Source organism: Eschrichtius robustus, chromosome 21 (genome assembly GCF_028021215.1).
Source record: "Eschrichtius robustus isolate mEscRob2 chromosome 21, mEscRob2.pri, whole genome shotgun sequence".
Taxonomy (NCBI): Eukaryota; Metazoa; Chordata; class Mammalia; order Artiodactyla; family Eschrichtiidae; genus Eschrichtius; species Eschrichtius robustus.
Window position 1 is genome coordinate 23,095,605 of NC_090844.1, and position 18,083 is coordinate 23,113,687.

At 34.5% G+C, this 18,083-nt stretch overlaps 1 protein-coding gene across 1 annotated transcript in view; it reads left to right on the forward strand.

Moving 5' to 3' along the window:
• The window catches only part of TNKS (tankyrase), a 179,164-nt gene that overhangs the window by 75,361 nt on the left and 85,720 nt on the right, over positions 1 to 18,083 (forward strand). Inside the window, exons 4-5 of the mRNA XM_068531939.1 lie at positions 8,366 to 8,402; positions 9,162 to 9,237. Coding sequence (XP_068388040.1) covers positions 8,366 to 8,402; positions 9,162 to 9,237 — 113 coding nt within the window. The remainder of the gene's footprint in view (positions 1 to 8,365; positions 8,403 to 9,161; positions 9,238 to 18,083) is intronic.

The following is an 18,083-nucleotide window of genomic DNA, read 5'->3' on the forward strand; positions in this document are numbered from 1 at the left end:
GTCAGTGACAGCTGTGCACTGCAACGTGCTAAATGAATAATATAGTCTATGGATTTGATACCATTCCTCGTGTTCTAGCTCTGATTCCATCACTTTTGTCCTACTAATTCAAGATTCAGTACATGATACAGTAGTAGTAGCTGTGTTATGCTTGGCATATTGTAGATAGTGAATATATATTTGTTAAATGAATAAATAAATGATGTTATTCAAAGGAGAACTAATAAATGAGTGACATTAAAAGAGAGAGAGAGAGTTTGAATGAGAAAGATTATGCCCAGGATAAAACACCATTACTCAGACTTCACTAAGTTTAATTAACTCTAACCCTGAATAAGAGATTTAGTGATACTTTGGGGGAAATATAAGAAAAAAATAAGTTAAGCATTTGCAGCTTAAAGAAGTAAATCATAATTGGTGCTTCCTGAAAAGACCAAAATTGCAAAGTTACTACATCTTTCAGAGACTTTGTAAACAGGACAAAATATACAAAGAATAAAATGCAATCATAAACAATAATTACAGTGAAGACAAGACAATTCTTACATCATTCAAAAAGTAGTCACTTGTACTTCTGCATTAGCCTTAGTTTCCTTAATTCCTTATATTTGGTGTAAGAAGGCAGAGGTCTGACTATCCCAAATAGGTGTCTCACCAAACTCCTAGCCCTCAGTAGGCTGATGCATTGAGGGGCTCACCATCCTGATAAGAGCAAGGACTGCAGGAAAGTGATTTCCTTTTCACAGATAACAGTATGGTTCCTGTAAATCAAAATATGCTTTGTTCATGTATTCTCGTAGCTCTGAGATCGCAGGTACTACATACAAAACAGTTCCTTGAATGAAGAGATTAAATTTGTATATTCTCCCTATTTCAAAAAAAAATACAAAAGACAGAACAAGTGAGAAATGAAGAACTAAAAGCTGTGCAAATTAGTTCAGTTTTTAGGTGAATTGCCCTCAAAAAGAGGCAAGATTGGGATTTCTAGCTGTGAGGTTGAGATTTCTAGCAGTACAGTACTGTCATATTTCTCATTAGTCAACTTTTTCTCTTTTGTTCTTTTTCCTTTCTGTAGGTGGCGTGATTATATTCCAGAATAAAGAATTTTTCAAATTTTAAAAAAGATGTGATTTGTCAGTTTCTTATAAAGTGAAACATACATTTACTGTACATCCCAGCACCCACACACCTAAGTATTTGCCCAAGGGAAATGAAGACATAGGTCCATACAAAATCCTGTCTGAATTTTTACAGTAGCTTTATTCATAATCAGCAAAAGCTGGAAACAGCCCACGTGTTTATCAACTGGTGAATGGACAAGCAAATTCAGGTGCATTCATATAATGGAATACTGCTTGATAATCAAAAAGAACAAATATTGGTAGCCCAAAACATGAATGAATCTCAAAAGCATTTATACTAAGAAACAGAAGCCATACTTAAAAGTCTACATATCCTGTGATTCCATTTATATCACATTCTATAAAAAGTAAAACTACAGAGAAAGAAATTAGCTTAGCAGTTGCTATTGGTTTGGGATAGATTGATTACAGAGGGGCCTGAGGGAACATTTTGGGTGATGGAGATGTTCAAATTTTGAGATAGTGGCTACGCAGCTGTATAAGTTTGTCAAAATTCATAGAGCTGTACATTTGAAAAGGTTGAATTTTAACGTATGTAAATTGTACTTCAGTGAGTAAATAAAATATTAAAAGACATAGCACATCTACTATATCATAAAATATCCCAGAGGAGTCTGGGCTTAACCGTATAATCAAACATTAATGTATATGATAGCTATGTATACCAGGTGAGTCAAGTTTTGCTGCCAAATGAATTTTTAGAGCTTTGGGGATTTTGAATTGGCACATAAGAAATTGTGGGTTGATTGCTATAGAAGAAGGATCCCTGATATAGAACAAAGAATGTAAAACTATTGGCCTGTTTTGGATCAAATACGATTTTACTTTTCCAGACCATTTTTGGACAGCAAACATTGTGATAGTAAAAAGTCAATATCCCAGTTCTCTCAGCCCTGACCAGCCATTTACACAGATAGTTGATGGCTTAAGCAGTGGTGGGCATTCCAAGCACCCAGACACTGCACCATACATGGCATCACAATCTGACATGCTTAGAATGAGATCTCCTTCCTTCCTTCCTACCTTCCCTCCCTCCCTCCGTCCCTCCCTCCCTTCTTATCTTCTTTGTGACATATCAAAAGGTCTTTTTAAAGTACAGGAACACTTTGCGGAATGTCTCATTGGTTAACAGTGTGCATTAGGAATACTTCTCCTGGTTTTTAATACCCAACTTTAGAGAATGCATATATATTATAATACAACATTTTTTTGGCCAGTGTGTGTTTGTAGTTATGTCCCAGATTTTAATACTTCCGTTTTTAACAAACAAACAAACAAACAAATCCGTGAAAAGTCTTGAGTTACATTCCAAATACAATTGACAGAATGTCAGAAGCAGGTATAAATTATTTGAAACCCTACTTAAGTGTCCATAAATGGGATGCCTATCTAAGATGTCACTGGGGCTAAGTGAAGACATATTACTGCATACAAAGAAACTGGTTGGTAACAATCATATTATTTATTGACTGCATTATATGGTTTTTTTGCAGAGCCTTTGTTAACGTCTGAGTGTAATTTCGTGTTTTTTAATGTTTTAGGACCTTGGTTTAGGTTTTTTGGTTAACATGTAATACATTATAATTTTTATCGTTTAAATATTATAAGATAATATGGTTGTATTTGGGGGCCTTTTATCTTTGAAAATTGATTTTCAGCTGCCCTGCAGGGCAGGATGTGTGGGACATCTCCATTTTTCTAAAGAATTGGAAAATTCTTCTCAAGCTTCACTGTACTGGACAGCCAGCTTAGAGTTTACGTTGGTACTGTAGCACAGGTTTAATGTTAGCGAATTAGAAAGGTCAGAGTTGTAGGGAGCAGAAAATAGGAAGGATCTCCACCAGGAAAATACTCTATTCAAGCCTAAAATTTTAAAGCCCCCAATTATTCCTTGTTTAGAATCGATGTGGAGCGTTTAGTTTGATCGTGATTCTAGACTTCTCTAATGCTATGGACTTTGAAGCCAGAATCAGAATGAGTGGGAAGATTGATAGGATTCAGAAGTTGGAAGAAGGCATCGAGGACTCTTAATACTTTGTAATTGTTTCCCAACATTGTCCTGAAAATATTTATGAAAGATCTCAGAGAGCGAAATAATAATTCAGTTAACAATTGAAATAAATAATTCAAATAATTCAAAAAATAATTTCAGAGAGAGGATGCAGATCATTCCTGGGGCCATGTGTATGTATAGTAGATATCAGCCTGTCTGAAAATTGCTTTCGGTGGAAGACCTAGCTTAACATCTTGAGATCAGATTATTTCCTGGTGCTTCAGTGAAATTCCTTCCACAACTACGTAGCTGTTTCTAAAATATCAAATCTGTTAGTGAAAGCACAATGGATTATGTCACCTAAATTAATATTTTATTCCCCATATTGGCTGTCAGTTTAGTTACAAGAATCAGTTCATCTCTTGTATTTGTTGGCAGCTTGATGAGAAAGTATCTGTATGAGAATTAGCAATTCATGGTACTACTTAGCCCTCAGCAACAAAAGGGTCCCTAAACTTGATAATTGAGATTCTTGATTGAAGTCTTAACGTAGCTCTTACCTTGAGATACCTAAGGCATGAGGAATTAACACATGCTGTGGGAAATGCAAAATGTATTGGTCATTTTAATAGACCTGGAATACATTGTCTTCATTCCTACCTATTCCCTTGGTCCAAAATGTTAAAACAAACTAAAAGGTAAAACTTATATGCTTACTTTTTTTTTTTGGCCCATGTTTACAAGCTCATGTGAAAGTTCCCTGCTTTAAAGTAGTTTTGATGGAAATATTTGGCATATGTTATCTAAATATGTTCAACCTGCTTAAAGCTAGTTCTTGTATTGTTTTTAAAATTGTTTTATTACTATCATTGTTTTGTTACTCTTTTGTTTACATCGCTTCTTCCAAAACGTAGATTTGGTTAGTTTCTGCTCACGTTAGCCTTTTTTCAGGGCTTGACAGATAGTGAATAATACTCAGTGAAACCTTAGGCAATTCATTTAATTGTCTTGGTGTCAGTTTCATTAACTGTAAATAATATGTTGATGATCCCTTAGGAAAGCTATTCTGAAATTGGGGATGAGGTGACAGGAGAAAGGTGACTTGCAAGTTACACCCCCCCTCACTGCATATAACAAGAGATGTTACTGATAGGCATGTATTATGCATGGTTTCAAAGTAGAGAAAAGAAAGGTCAAAATTCTTTTTTAGTCCTTTATTGCTTTAAGAATTTATGATTCTGTGTTCATAATTTTTCCACGTTGTACCGTCTCAACAAAACCAAATGACTCATTTTTAGAAAATGTAGTCTGCTTTGATCCTGTCAGTTGCTGAAGAAAAGAACGAAAGCCCCTTAAGATGTTGAAATTGAGATAAGTCAATAATTATGACGTCTATTTATTGATTCAGGTTTTCTTCATTTTTATTCAAAAAGTAATTTTACCTTCACAGTAAGTGAAAGAGAAGTTGTTTCTAACTACCTCAGAGAAATACAAAGGGGAGTTTTATTTTTAACCTTTATTTTTTAACTTTCATTTTTAACCTTTCTGATAACATATTGATACTTTTTAACACATTAACTCTTACCTCTGCCCCCCGACTGTGTGTGTGTGTGTGTGTGTGTGTGTGTGTGTGTGTATCTTTACATGCATCCTATCAACACTTAGTTTACTAATAAAAACAGTTCAGATTTTGGAAAGTAAACTTTGTGGCTTGCTTTTTTTTTTTTTAGCCCCACTTATTTTATTCTAATCAAAGAAAAATATTTTAAGCCATCTGTTTTCTCCATTTCTGGCTGCTATTATCTTGACTATAATTGCCTAGTTTCCTTTCTGGCTGATCTATTGCTAGCCTTTATCTGGATGTTATTAAAGAATATAAATGCTCCACAGAGCACCAGAGTCTCAGTCAGAATATTTTCAGATTCGCAGCTAAAATGAAATAGAACTGGGGTTTCACTGTTAAGTAAGCAGCTCAGATTTGTTGTCAGAGTGTGTGAGGGACTCTAAGTTCATTATGCTACTTATTTCTGCGATGTAGCATTTGAAAAATAGCTTTGACTGTTTATGGATTGTGGTCCTCGGGCACCAGACAGTGGATGTTGGAATGTATTGCAGAAAAGCTGATTAAAGTACTAGGATCTCTAACAGTGAAAGTAGAAAGTCATTTGTAATACCTGGGTCTGCCACTGTTGGGTGCACTTATATGTATCCTTTTGAAAGCTTTGGTTTATTATCAGTTTATCCATGAGGGAATAACTTTTTTTTTTTCTTCAAAAAGTGCCCTTTGGAGAAAATATCAATAAGCTATACTTGATGAGAAGCTTATGTAAGTAGACTGATTTGAACTTTGGAGATGCCAAATACTTTGCAGTTTTATTTCCTAGCTTACTAAAGTCATGTTTCACTATGACTTCAATTTCAATAGTAGCTGCTTTCACTTCTCAATTTCAGTATGATTACTGTATATCAGGAAATGTATACTTACACCAAAATATAGACTGTGTCCGAATTTATTGTCTTCACCTCCCTTTACCCCGTTTGGGCCACTTTCCTCCCCAAGAAAAGTTCACTGGAGTAGAATATGGGAATATTTTAAATAATCACAAAACTTACAGATCTTTAAATATACTTTGCATTCTACTTGTTAAAATATTTCAGTATTTCCTCATTGTTTTCAAAATAAAGTTCAAACTTCTTAGAGTGCCATTCATGTGATCTTTCTATTTCTTCTCTGCCTCATTCTTACCCATTCCCCTGCAAATGTGCTTTGTTTCAGGTTTACTGAGCGGCCATTGCCCCTCTCATTTCTTTTACTTTGGTTGCTTCCTTCCCCCTCACCCTTCTTCACCGGAGGATTACCTGTTCTTCCTTTAAAAACTCTGCACAAGTTTTCCTTCTTCCAGGAAACCTTCCTTGAACTACAATTATCCTGCCTCTTATTAATCCTACTTAAGACTAGCCTTTAAACTCTTCATAGCATAAGACTGATTTCCTACTCTCATCATTTGTTTACTTGTTTGTCTTGTTTAATAGACTATTATTCCTTGAGTTTAGAGATGATAGTTTCTTTTTTGGTTTTGAATCTGGCCTATAGGACTTTCAAATAATTGTTTGCTGACTGACTAAATGAATGACTTTTATAGATTACCCCATAATTTCACTTATTTTGCTCTTGATTCTTAAGGCGTTTGAGGGTATGGGTCATACTATTTTCCCAGAAGGAGATTCTTTTTTTTTTTTTTAATAAGTTTATTTATTTATTATTTATTTATTTATTTTTGGCTGTGTTGGGTCTTCGTTTCTGTGCGAGAGCTTTCTCTAGTTGCGGCGAGCGGGGGCCACTCTTCATCGCGGTGCGCGGGCCTCTGACTATCGCGGCCTCTCTTGTTGCGGAGCGCAGGCTCCAGATGCGCAGGCTCAGTAATTGCGGCTCACGGGCCCAGTTGCCCCGCGGCATGCGGTATCTTCCCAGACCAGGGCTCGAACCCGTGTGCCCTGCATTGGCAGGCAGATTCTTAACCACTGCACCACCAGGGAAGCCCAGAAGGGGATTCTTAAACTGACTCATTCACTTCCATATTGCCACCTAAAATATTTAATAAAGGTAGGTCTTTGGTTTTGGGAAAACAAGAACCTTATTTGTGGGGGATTAGAATAATGTAAATCTTAAACTACCAATTAGCTAAAGAATCTGGAATACAATACATGGGAAATTAGAAAGACCGACTCTTACCATGAAGCATACATTCTAGCTTATCCATGTATATTGTTGAGCGCGTGACTTTATTGGTATATAAAATTCCCTTAGGAGAGAATAGATATTTAACAACTTTTTCCTTATTTGAAAATAACTGCTTACAGTTTCTAGATTTTAATAAAATCTCCATCTAATAATCAAGACAAAAGTTTAAACTAAAAAAATATTTGCTAATGAAGGGTTATAGAATTTAAACATGTGCTTGATGGTCCTGAGACGTCCTTACAATATTTACATCAATATTCTGCATTCTGTAGCAAAATAAACAAAATGCAGAGAAATCCATATTTATAAGTGATAAGATTTTTAAAAGTAGTTTAAGCTTATTTCTTAATAGAATTATAACATTTTAATCTAAAATTTTATTTTTTATATGTATACTTAATATTTGCCTTCACACAATTACTTGCTTAGACATTTTGTGTAATTATTTCTTTAATGATATAGCAAACTGAGTCAGCATATTATAGCTGAATCACGGTCCTGGCTGTTCCTTTTATTTATTCAGTGAGCAAACTCTATATTACTCAAATTCCTTCAATTGTGCTTGCAAAGACTTGTTTGTTAGTTCTTGAATGCCCTAAGAAATTTGTATTGAAGATTCTAAATTATATACCTATTTTCAGTCTGTGATATATTAAAAAATAGAATGGAGAAAGATTATTCACATCTTAATAGTTGGATGTCTGCTTATTCTCAGAGACCCCAGTCTCCTTTTAAAAAATATTTTTAAGATTCTTTGTTGTTAAACTTTGGTATTGAATTTGTATAAAGTGTAGGTTGCAGCACGTTAGAATATTATTGTCATTTGAGAATGTATTCACTGTTTTGGTTTTTAGAGCACTGCCTGCAAGGGGTTCATAGCATTTGGTACGTAGTTCACGTATTTCTAGTCTACAGACCTACCCTATCGAGGCAAAGTCTTCATGATCCTGATATTTTTTTTCTTCTGCCATAAAGCTCAGCAATGGTAATTAATGTGTTGGTTTTTTTTGTTTTTTTTTTTGACAAAACTTTCCATGTCATTACAAATAAAACTGAGGTTTTTTGAAGACTAGTAATTTGTACCTTTAAAGAGCCACATTATTTTGCTTTTGTCTCCGAATGTATTATGCTTCACAAGTATACTGTGACAGCCTGAATAGAAAAGGGGGGAGGGGACATTGTCTTCAAATGGCATGCTGTTATCAGAGGGAATGTGTTTCTGGACACAAGATTTAGCATTCATTGGTCGTCTGAAGAAAGCTATTTCATCTGAGGATTGGACAAGAAGCTGCGTCAATTTGCTGCCCGTCTCCAAGGCACTGGTGATGCTGCCTTCACAAGCTGGCTAACGTCACGGCTCCATCACCCAGCGGGGTGTGGACTCTCTTTTTCTGTTCTTTTCTATTTAATTCTCTCTTTGCTGCCTACTGCATTTCTTAATCTGTCTTCTGCCAAATGCTAACAGCATGATATTTTGCAATCATCTAGGTGAATACAAGAAAGACGAACTCCTAGAAGCTGCTAGGTAAGTGATTCCATTCATTTTAAGTGAGTATAATGCATTTAAGGGAGAAAAGGGGGAGGGCAGGTGGAGGACTATAAAAATTATAACATGTTATTGTCTTGCTTGGATTTTATACGATAATGCGGATAAGACCTTATACTAAATCTTTGTATACTTTATTTTGCACGATTAGTGTATTAAATGAGACTGTCTTTCAATATGGTGATGATTGTAAGGTTAATTTTATTTGGAACATTTCTTAAGGTAACTGCAAACCCGAGTCGCCGAGCTTTTCGAATGATATTCTTGGAGTATTTAAATACCTATATCTTTATTTTTCTCTGGAAATTTTTCTAGCCAAGCTTGAATGAGGGGCATGAAGTAAATGTTAAAATTCTCACCCATTTTCTTTTGTTCTTGTTCATTTATAATTTAATTGATTAGCTTTTTACAGCATTTTATATGTGTTTTTAACTCCAGTGTTTTAGATCACTTATCAGAGTAAAGTTTGTTTGTAATTAAGAAGGTGACTTTATGCAGATAAATAAAACAAAAATGTAGAAAGCTACCTTATCTATGATATACCACTGTATGATGATTAACAGGAATTATTAGGAATATATTGATTGAATTGAATATAGCAAAAGAGATTCATTCAGAACCATATGAAAGAAATCAAAGCAAGCCCATGTCATTTTCTACTCTCTTGTGAAAAATATCCATAAACATTCATAAGAAGCGCTATAATTTTATAGGAATTAACTTACTACCTTTTTGTAGGAGTGGTAATGAAGAAAAACTAATGGCTTTACTGACTCCTCTAAATGTGAATTGCCATGCAAGTGATGGGCGAAAGGTAAGTCATTTAAAATATAATATTCCCCTTCAGTGATTTCTTTTTGCTTTACAGTTAAAATTTTTAAAGTTGGCATATATGTGTGTATATACATATATATATACACACATGTTTATATACATACATATATATGGCTGTATTTTACTGGTACCTTTTAACTGTAAAATGAAATGCTGTTGTGACATGTTCATAGAGCTGGTGAAGCATGGATCTTAAGCCTTTTCTCTTAAATGTCAGACACTGAAAGTTATTTGTTAAATGGAACTGCAGCTTTTTTGGTGATTAAAATTATAACAATGTGTATTATTTTCTGTGTATGATAATGGAAATTAGAAGTATTTGTTTACATCCTAATTACCCATCTTGGTTAGGATATATTTTTTATTTCTTTTTGGCAAAGGAAAATTTGTTTGCTAGACAACCAACACTTTTTCCATTTAAAGCTGAGAAAATGCTAATGATCTTTTTAGGTCTATTGTAATGGCCCTGCTTTTTTTTTTTTTGCTAAGTTTTCATCGTTATATATTGAAAGAAAGTATTAAAGCAGAGAAAAATATTCTGTATTAATATACATTTGTCATAAATGTAAGGTAATATATAAAATATGCAGTGGTATCTTCATTATCTGCTTCATATTCTTGCTGAATAGAGACTGAAAATGTAATCCTTTATAGCCTTTGGTATCTGACCACAAAGTTTTGCAGTGGTGGTTTGCCTTATAGATACGGAAAAACAAAACACTTTGTACTATGAAGTCTTTTTAAAAATGTTGGTTAATTTTTTAATGTTAAAGGATGGCTTTTATATTTTTAAAACCTAAAACATTTTTAAAGTTATACTGCAGATATTGAGGAAAATTATCTTGTACCTAATATTTAAAGAATTAATTCCTTTGGAATTATTTATATCGAAAATATACTATGGAAAGTATCAGGATGGATGGTACCCCTTAGAAATAATGAACTGTTTTGCTTTTAAAAAATTATTTTTCTCTGAGTGATAATTTTATAGATTAAAATTATTCAGCTTTCCTTTCACTTTTTTCCCCATTCTAATGAAACCCATATAATAGTGGCATTGAATTGAATCCTTCCAAATATATGTTGTTATTGAAGATGGCTTGTATATTATTTCACATGGCCTAATGAATGTTTAGTTTCTCTGGATAATTTGGAGGAGACTTCTACTTTCATGGTAGGTTAAATTATGTATATATCAAGCTATAAATTAGCAAAGATTTACTTGGTACTATTAATGACTTCTGGGAGATGTTTTTAAATGGTAACTGCTCATTTTCCCTTCAATTTTGTAGTTGCTTTGGGAGTTTTAACTTCCTTGAGTTACTTTGAGTTCCAGATTTTGTTTGGATCCTTTTAGTAGATAAGGCGACTTTTATCACTATGCAGAAAGAACCCTTCTTATCTGTAAATGCAGCTATATCTTTAGACAGAGCTCTTTTAGAGCCCAGCCTACTTCAGTTTTCCACAGCCATTTTAATATTCCAAAATTTATGTGAGATTACTATAATAGGAGTCAGTTTCCATCCCAGCCTCATTCTCCCATCCTTACCCTTATACCTTGACAGCCCCATTCCTAGCTCAGTAAATCAAAATAATTAAGGAGCGTGAACACTGATAATTAACAAATTACCTCTTCTCCTTGCCTCAATCCCTACACAAATATGTAGAGCTTCTTTATTTTTCCTTCTCCCCAAAGGAGGATACGCTTCCTTTATTCCTGTAGCTGAAACTAACATATTCCTCATTCAAATTCCTATGGCTCCTTTTCTGTATTACTCTATGGCATTTACCGCAGAGTTCTTGAATTGTGGTTATTCATACGTGTCTTTTTCTTCTACTTGGCTATTAGCTCTCTTTTGTACCGGGCCAAGCCTGGCATTTTGCATGTAGCAGAAGCTTAGGCTACGAATATGCTCCCAGATGAACATAATTTTATCCTTCGAGTGAAAAAAATCATCTGTGCTCTTTGCCAGTTAGAAAATTAACTCAGAAGTATATGAATGGGGAATTGTATATTTTCTGTTATTATATATTATTACTAGTATGATTTTATCAATGTATTTTTGAGTAATTGTACCACAAGGGAGAATTATATATTTTAATGTGTAGAACATTTTTAAGAACATGTCTCAAACATTACTATTATACTGAAGGCTTCACAACATATAAATAATGTAATAATTTTCCAAAATGTGCTCCTATACTTTTTTAGATTATCAATTTTCTCAAATGAGATAGAAAAAGAAAATTAGACTTAAGCGTTTATTACGTTTTGGTGCTATGCATATAACATAAAAAATCATTCAAAATTGTTCATCAGTATGCAAAATGCAAATAAAATTTCATGTTTAAAATTGAATAATGTTCATATTTAGATATTACCCTTGTTTATGGCACAGAGCAATTCTTATTAGATATACCAGTTGCAGTGAAGCCGTGAAGTGGTAGATATTGTGGGTGCTGATGGAGATTGGGAAAAGAGCCTTTAGTTATGACAATCTCTTTTGTTTTCTTGCTATTGATATCAAGAGGATGTGTAAGCAAATCTAGCTGCTGAATTACAAGTCAATCGTATATATTTAGTATTTTTCCAGGCCATTAATATGTGTTTATCTAGAATTAGGAAGTCAGATTGTATATAAACAAGAGGATACAGGTACTTTACATGTATAGTAAATTAGTCAGGTATATGAAGTTTTATTTCTTGAATTTGCATTTTAGAACACAGTACAGAATCAAATTCATTTTTAGCAGGTTTTTAAATGCCTGTATCAATGCTTAACTGAATCCTTGCCTGTCACTGTTTTTACTACGATTCCTGGTTTGTAAATTTTAAAAGCCCATGGAAGTGTCAATTTTGTAATGTTTTTAGAAAAGCAATGTTCCTTGTACACTAACTAGTGGGTGGAGAGATTGCCTAGATATATGTGGGGGGTTTAGACGTCAGCCTTCCTTTTCCAAGTGGTACGTGGGCTTGTACAGTGACAGTGTAAATTTAAATAGTCTCTTAATTCTGTACTGTGACTTGATGATTATCCCATTAGGTAATATCTCAGTGGTTAAAATTTTTATTTCCCACAGACATTTGTTTTTCTAACCTGTAGAATCTGAAAATAGTGAAGTACCAATAAGGTTTTAAGTAATTTACATGGTTATATTTTGCTTTTATTTGACATGTAAATCAAAGCAGAGCTTGACTACTCTAGAAATTTCCAGTTGTTGTTGTTTTCCCTAAAAAGCAAAGGCAGAAACATTTTTTGTAATGTTTTGTTCTAAAATGCTACTTTCATACAATTACACGCATGTTCCAATGCTGGCCACTTTAGAAACATAGGGGCATAGATATAATTTATTGTTCTTCTGTCTCCTGCCGATTGTGATTAGGCATAGCATTCCATAGTTTCTTATTTTGAATTGCAGCGACCAGGTCCTTAAAACAGATTGCTTCCTTTCTGTAATTCCTATATTTTCAAACTTAGATGTCTTGTCCTTTAATCTCTCTTTACAGCACGTTCTATCATGATCAGACATTTTGTTAGCAATTATCCAAATATTCTGGTCTTGTTTGATACATAAATTTGAGATGGTCGTCGTCTCTTGTTTTGCAATATTAATTTTTATAAGGATACCTTTTTACAATGAATGAAAATAAGTATTTGAATACATTTCAGATTATTCCAACACTCAACCCTCTTCAGAGTTCTTTTAGGTCCCTTTCCTGGCTGCCTTTATCCCCTTCCAAAATAAATGTCCTAAATTTATGCCCTCCTTATAACAAGGAATAGGTTGGAGTTTGGCATTACTGTACATATTCCTAAATAGAAATAATATGTATCTTTGCATGCATTTACTATGCATACTATTGCTGTAATTGTATCTCACCAAATATTGAAAGTAACTAATGTTTGGTTGGAATTTTGTTTTTATTATAAAATATTCAATGTTATGGTAGTTTCTTTCTGCTCCTTTTGTTCATTCAGTCAGCACTCAGTACATGCCATGTATAGGTCATTGTGCTAAGTGTCATGGGAGATAACTGTGTGTTTAATGGTATTGGTTCACAAGGAGCTCAAAATTGTTAGAATGATGAAGACATTATCCAGGACATTGAAGCCAGTGCCGAAAAAAATATGATTCCTTTTGCTGTGATACAAAGTGTAGATTTAAGGTGAGATTTTTTTTTTTCTAGCTCTTTTATTTTTAAAGCATTAGTATTTAGACATGTATGCTCTTCTGTAAGAAATCACAAATTTAGATGAAAGGCAACTGGAGGAGCATGATTTAAATTCAGAAAGATTAACTGAAGGGTTTCTTTAAATGTCGGATTTCTACTGTGTAAATGTTTGCTTCCCTAAAATAGTTAATAATGAATAAGACTCTGGAAATGGAGAAAAGTAAAGTGTTTAAAAACTATTTTTTAATAGAGATCAATCAGAAATAAAGTAGAATTTAGTACCATCCCTTGTAGATACCATAAAAAACTATGTGATAATAGTCGAAAGAGCAAATGGGCTTTGAGGCCAAACAGATGGATTCTGTTCTCTGCTCTTGCACTTTCTAAGTGTGTGACTATGGCTCTACAGTTTTCAGTGTATTCTTTACTAAATGGGGATAATGATACCCATTCCACAAGACATTTGAGAGGATTAAATGAAATAATGTGATAAGTGTAGCACATAGTAGAACTTCAGAAAATTAGATCCCTACTCCTCTGATATATTTTTGGCTTTTGAGCATATTTAGAATGGACACATACATACTTCTGAGTACTTCTGCATCCCCCACTTCTCCACTTAAATTGTCTTTATTACCAAGCTCAGTCCCAGGTGGCATTTGGATAAAATGTAGGTTACCAGGTAATCTACAAAGCATACAATCGAATTAATTGTCTTGGAACTTGGTCGTTGTCTCCTCCCCACCCCACATCACATTTAATAAATTAAATTTGTTTACTTTTGCAGCTTATAAATTCAGAAATGTGTTCATAAGATACATATACCCATATTTAAGAATATATTTATTAAAAATTAATATCCGGCTGAAAAATAATGCCACAACATTCATTTAAATTCCATAAAGCACATCCAGTGTAGCACAAAGAATATGTGGGATTAATGCAATGGTTTTTGCAATTTATACTTAAATTTTAGGATTATGTGAATTTGTCATATTCTAATACGGTATTCTTGGTTAACACCTCCCTCCTTCAGTGTAAGTCTTCTCTAAATATTTTGCTGGAACAGGATTTTAACAGTCCTCATATTGTTACTTTGACAGCCCCTCAATGAACTGGGCCTCTCATTATTTATGCTGTTGTCTAGTCCCCTCCCACACAGGCTGTGAACTAAGCCTGGGACTGCTTTGATGAATAAAATAAAGTAGAAGTGATGCCATGCCAGGTTTAGGACTAGCCCTTGGAATTGGCCTGGTAGCTGCAGTTTCTTGCTTTCGGAATACTCTTTCTTGGCTCCCAGCTGCCATGCCATGAGCAAGCACAAGCAGCCGTATGGAGAAGTTCATGTGGGGAAGAACTGAGGCCTCTAGCCAAAGACCCACCGAGACTGCTTAAGGCTCCAGATGACTCTAACTCTCCACGTGTCCTCGACTTTTAGCCTCAGCTGAGCGTCCAGTCCAGCCTCCAGGTGACACCAGTCGTCCTAACACCTAGCTCATACCACATAGAGCAGAAGAGCCACCCAGGCAACCTACCATTTTAGGGGTGGTTTGTTATGTAGTAATAGCTAACTGAAATACCCCTGCTATAAGAAAATATTGCGTATAACTCAATGCATATTGTCTATTGGTCAAGAAAGTTTGCGTCATTTCTCAGGCGGATTACTGAAAATGGTTCTTTCACAGCTGCTTGGAAGAATAAGTGAAGATTTTTGAACAAATCACCAAACATATTTATTTCTTTTGGTATGTTCAATTACTTTGTATTTGTATCTTACAATTTAAGATTTTTTTTCCCTCAGAAAGCAAAAAATAATTTTATGCACATCTTTATGGGTCATGGTGTTGTAGGAAAAAGCAGGAAGTTGAAGCTAGAAGACCAAGTTTTAAGTTAAAATTATTACTAGCTATGTGATCATGGCAAGTTTTATTATATCTCTGAGTTCTCAGTCTTTTAGCCTAAAAAAGGATGGCTTTGGGCCACATGAGCTCCAATTTACCTTTCAACTCTAACATTTTAAGGTTGTTATGTATTTTGTTACTTATTTTTCATCAGAGTAAGTAATACAGACTTGGATTATGTAAGAGTCGGTAGATAAAATACTCCTGGTATCTGGAATAAAGTTTATATACAGCCTTTTTCCCCTTTAAGAAAGTGTTAGCATTACCTGAGGGCCCGTGCGTGGCTCCCTGTGGCCTTTAGTGGCCTTTATCATCCTCCTCTGTTCTTCCCACATCCTGGTAGATAAAAGGTCAGACCATTTTTTAGTGTCCAACTTTTCTGGCTCATAGTTTAGATGTTACTTGGGATTATAAGAAGGTCAAAATGCAGTAAGTGTGCATTAGGGAACTCTTCAGGTACTTTAAGTTTAATTATATATCTAATCAAATCACTTCTTTAAGGTACATCTTGCTGAACAGTGCATGTCTTAACGGTAATGCAGAAATCCCTTGGAGCAAGTTTTCTTGCCTGCTTATGTTGGGATATAGTGTATAAAATCTTTATGCATGTGTATATTCATAGTGTAACAATAAGGGCTTGAAAATGTCTTTTTTATTTTTCATTAGGGAATCACTTCTACTAAAACAGTCTCTATTTTGTCAAGCATGACATCTCTACTGGTGAGGGTAATTAGTACCCATGCCAACTATGTTCTGTTTTTCTCTTCGAGAAAAGAATTTTTAGTAGAAAGGGACCTGTGTTAAAAAGCAGGTGGTAAAGCTTAGGAATTCAGTTAAGCTCAGCTTAGCCGTCCTCCTCTGAACTTCGGTTTCTCCTATACTCATATCCAAAAAGCACAAGTTTCCTGCAGTTTTCAATATTAGACTAGTTGAGGGATAAAAAAGGAGCGAGTACTAAATCATTTTGCTGGGAATATGATTCATTATTAAAATTTGATTTAGAAGCCAAATTACAAAAGCGATATTTCAGTATATCCTTTTAAAATTGTAAGAATCTAAGTTTAAAGTGCTTCTTCTGACTCTCCAAGTATACCAGACTTTACAGGGTAGGTTAGATTACAACTGCAGCAGTAGCTTGAAAAACATCCATCTGGCAGAGTGGCAAGGGAATAGGAGATCAGGTAGAAACACAGAAGGTCACTTTATGCTATTGTTGATGTCCTAGTTCTTCAGTGAGTGGAATTGTGAGTGGTGTTATTTATATATAGTTATTTATTAATTATTACATGATAAAGGTATTTTAAAATAGCCCTCTAAGGATTATGATTTGATTATGGTCTCTCTGGCTTAAACTGTTTAGTTAATGTCAGTTGACAGTAGATTATCCCGCAAAAAGTTTTTAAATCCTTTTAGTAAAGGGTGAACCTTAGTGTGTGAAAAAGGCTTGCTTAGTTACAAAAAGAAGTCTGATGTCAGAAACTCTTCTGGCCTAAGGAAAGGCAGCAAAAAGTGGAGAGTTCATTATGGATTTGAGAACTCTGATATTATCTGTAGCTTTGAATTGGTATTATTAGAAACAGTTGTTTGGCCATAATATGAAAACAATATAAACAATTAATTTCTTAATTCATTGTGTACCAGTTACCTGGTGTCTCAGTTAGCTGGGGCTGCCATACCATACTGGGTTCCTGGCTTGTGGAGGGCTGCCTTTTTGCTGAGAGAGAAAGAGAGCTCTTGGCTGTCTCTTCTTTGTAAGGGCACTAACCCCATCTTGAGGGCTTCTACCCTCATGACCTCATCTAGCCCTAATTACCTCCTGAAGGCCCTGTCTCCAAATCCCATCATGTTGAGGGTCAGGTCTTCAACATGTAAACTGGAAGGGCAGACACAAACATTCACCTGGTTATTTTTGTATGCTACTTTTTTTTTTCTTTTTTAAAGAAGTATAATAATTGTTCAGGAAATCTCCCCTGCCCCACCTCCGAAGCATATTCATCCATTCTCTCACTTGCTTAATTAATTTAGAATTATAAAAGGAAATTTCTAAAAGTATCAAGAATCTTAATAATATCCTTTTTAAAAGAAGGCTATTTTCAGTGACTAATAAGAAAATGTCTTTCTCTGCTAAGAATGGTATCAACAGTAAAACTTTAAAAACACTATAAATACCATGCATAATTATTTGAAATGCATATTTGGGTAGTCAAATTAGTAAATTTGGAAATAGACTAAATATAAAATACTTCATATGTTGATTTTCCTTTTGTAAAGATGCTTTAATTTTTCAATAGTAACATGGTAATACCCTACTCTGAATACCATAAAAATTCCCCTAAAGTGATCTCCTAGTGTCTGAGAGGGTTCAATACCCATTAGAATTGGGTAAGGAGGCTTCCGCAGGGAATAGAGCTAGAGACCTCTGCTCCTGGCTGCCTTTGGCTGCTGAATTCACATGTGCAAACTCAGAAGTGTCAGGACTTGATCACTGAAGGAACTTTGAGGTAACAGCATGTCTCCCAAGTCCTAGAGCTCTGAAGCACACTAAAATCAGATAACAGAATTTCTCCTTCTCTAGTTTATACAGTTACAATGACTGTCCAAGGATCTAAGGTGGAATGATTTCCCCATAAATAATCTTTAAATGACAATTGGTGGACTTGTTTCCTTGTACTTCCAGAATAAGTCATCTATCTGTTGAACGTTAGTTAGAATCTTTGATGTTTAGATTTGAAAACCTAAGATTGTAAATAT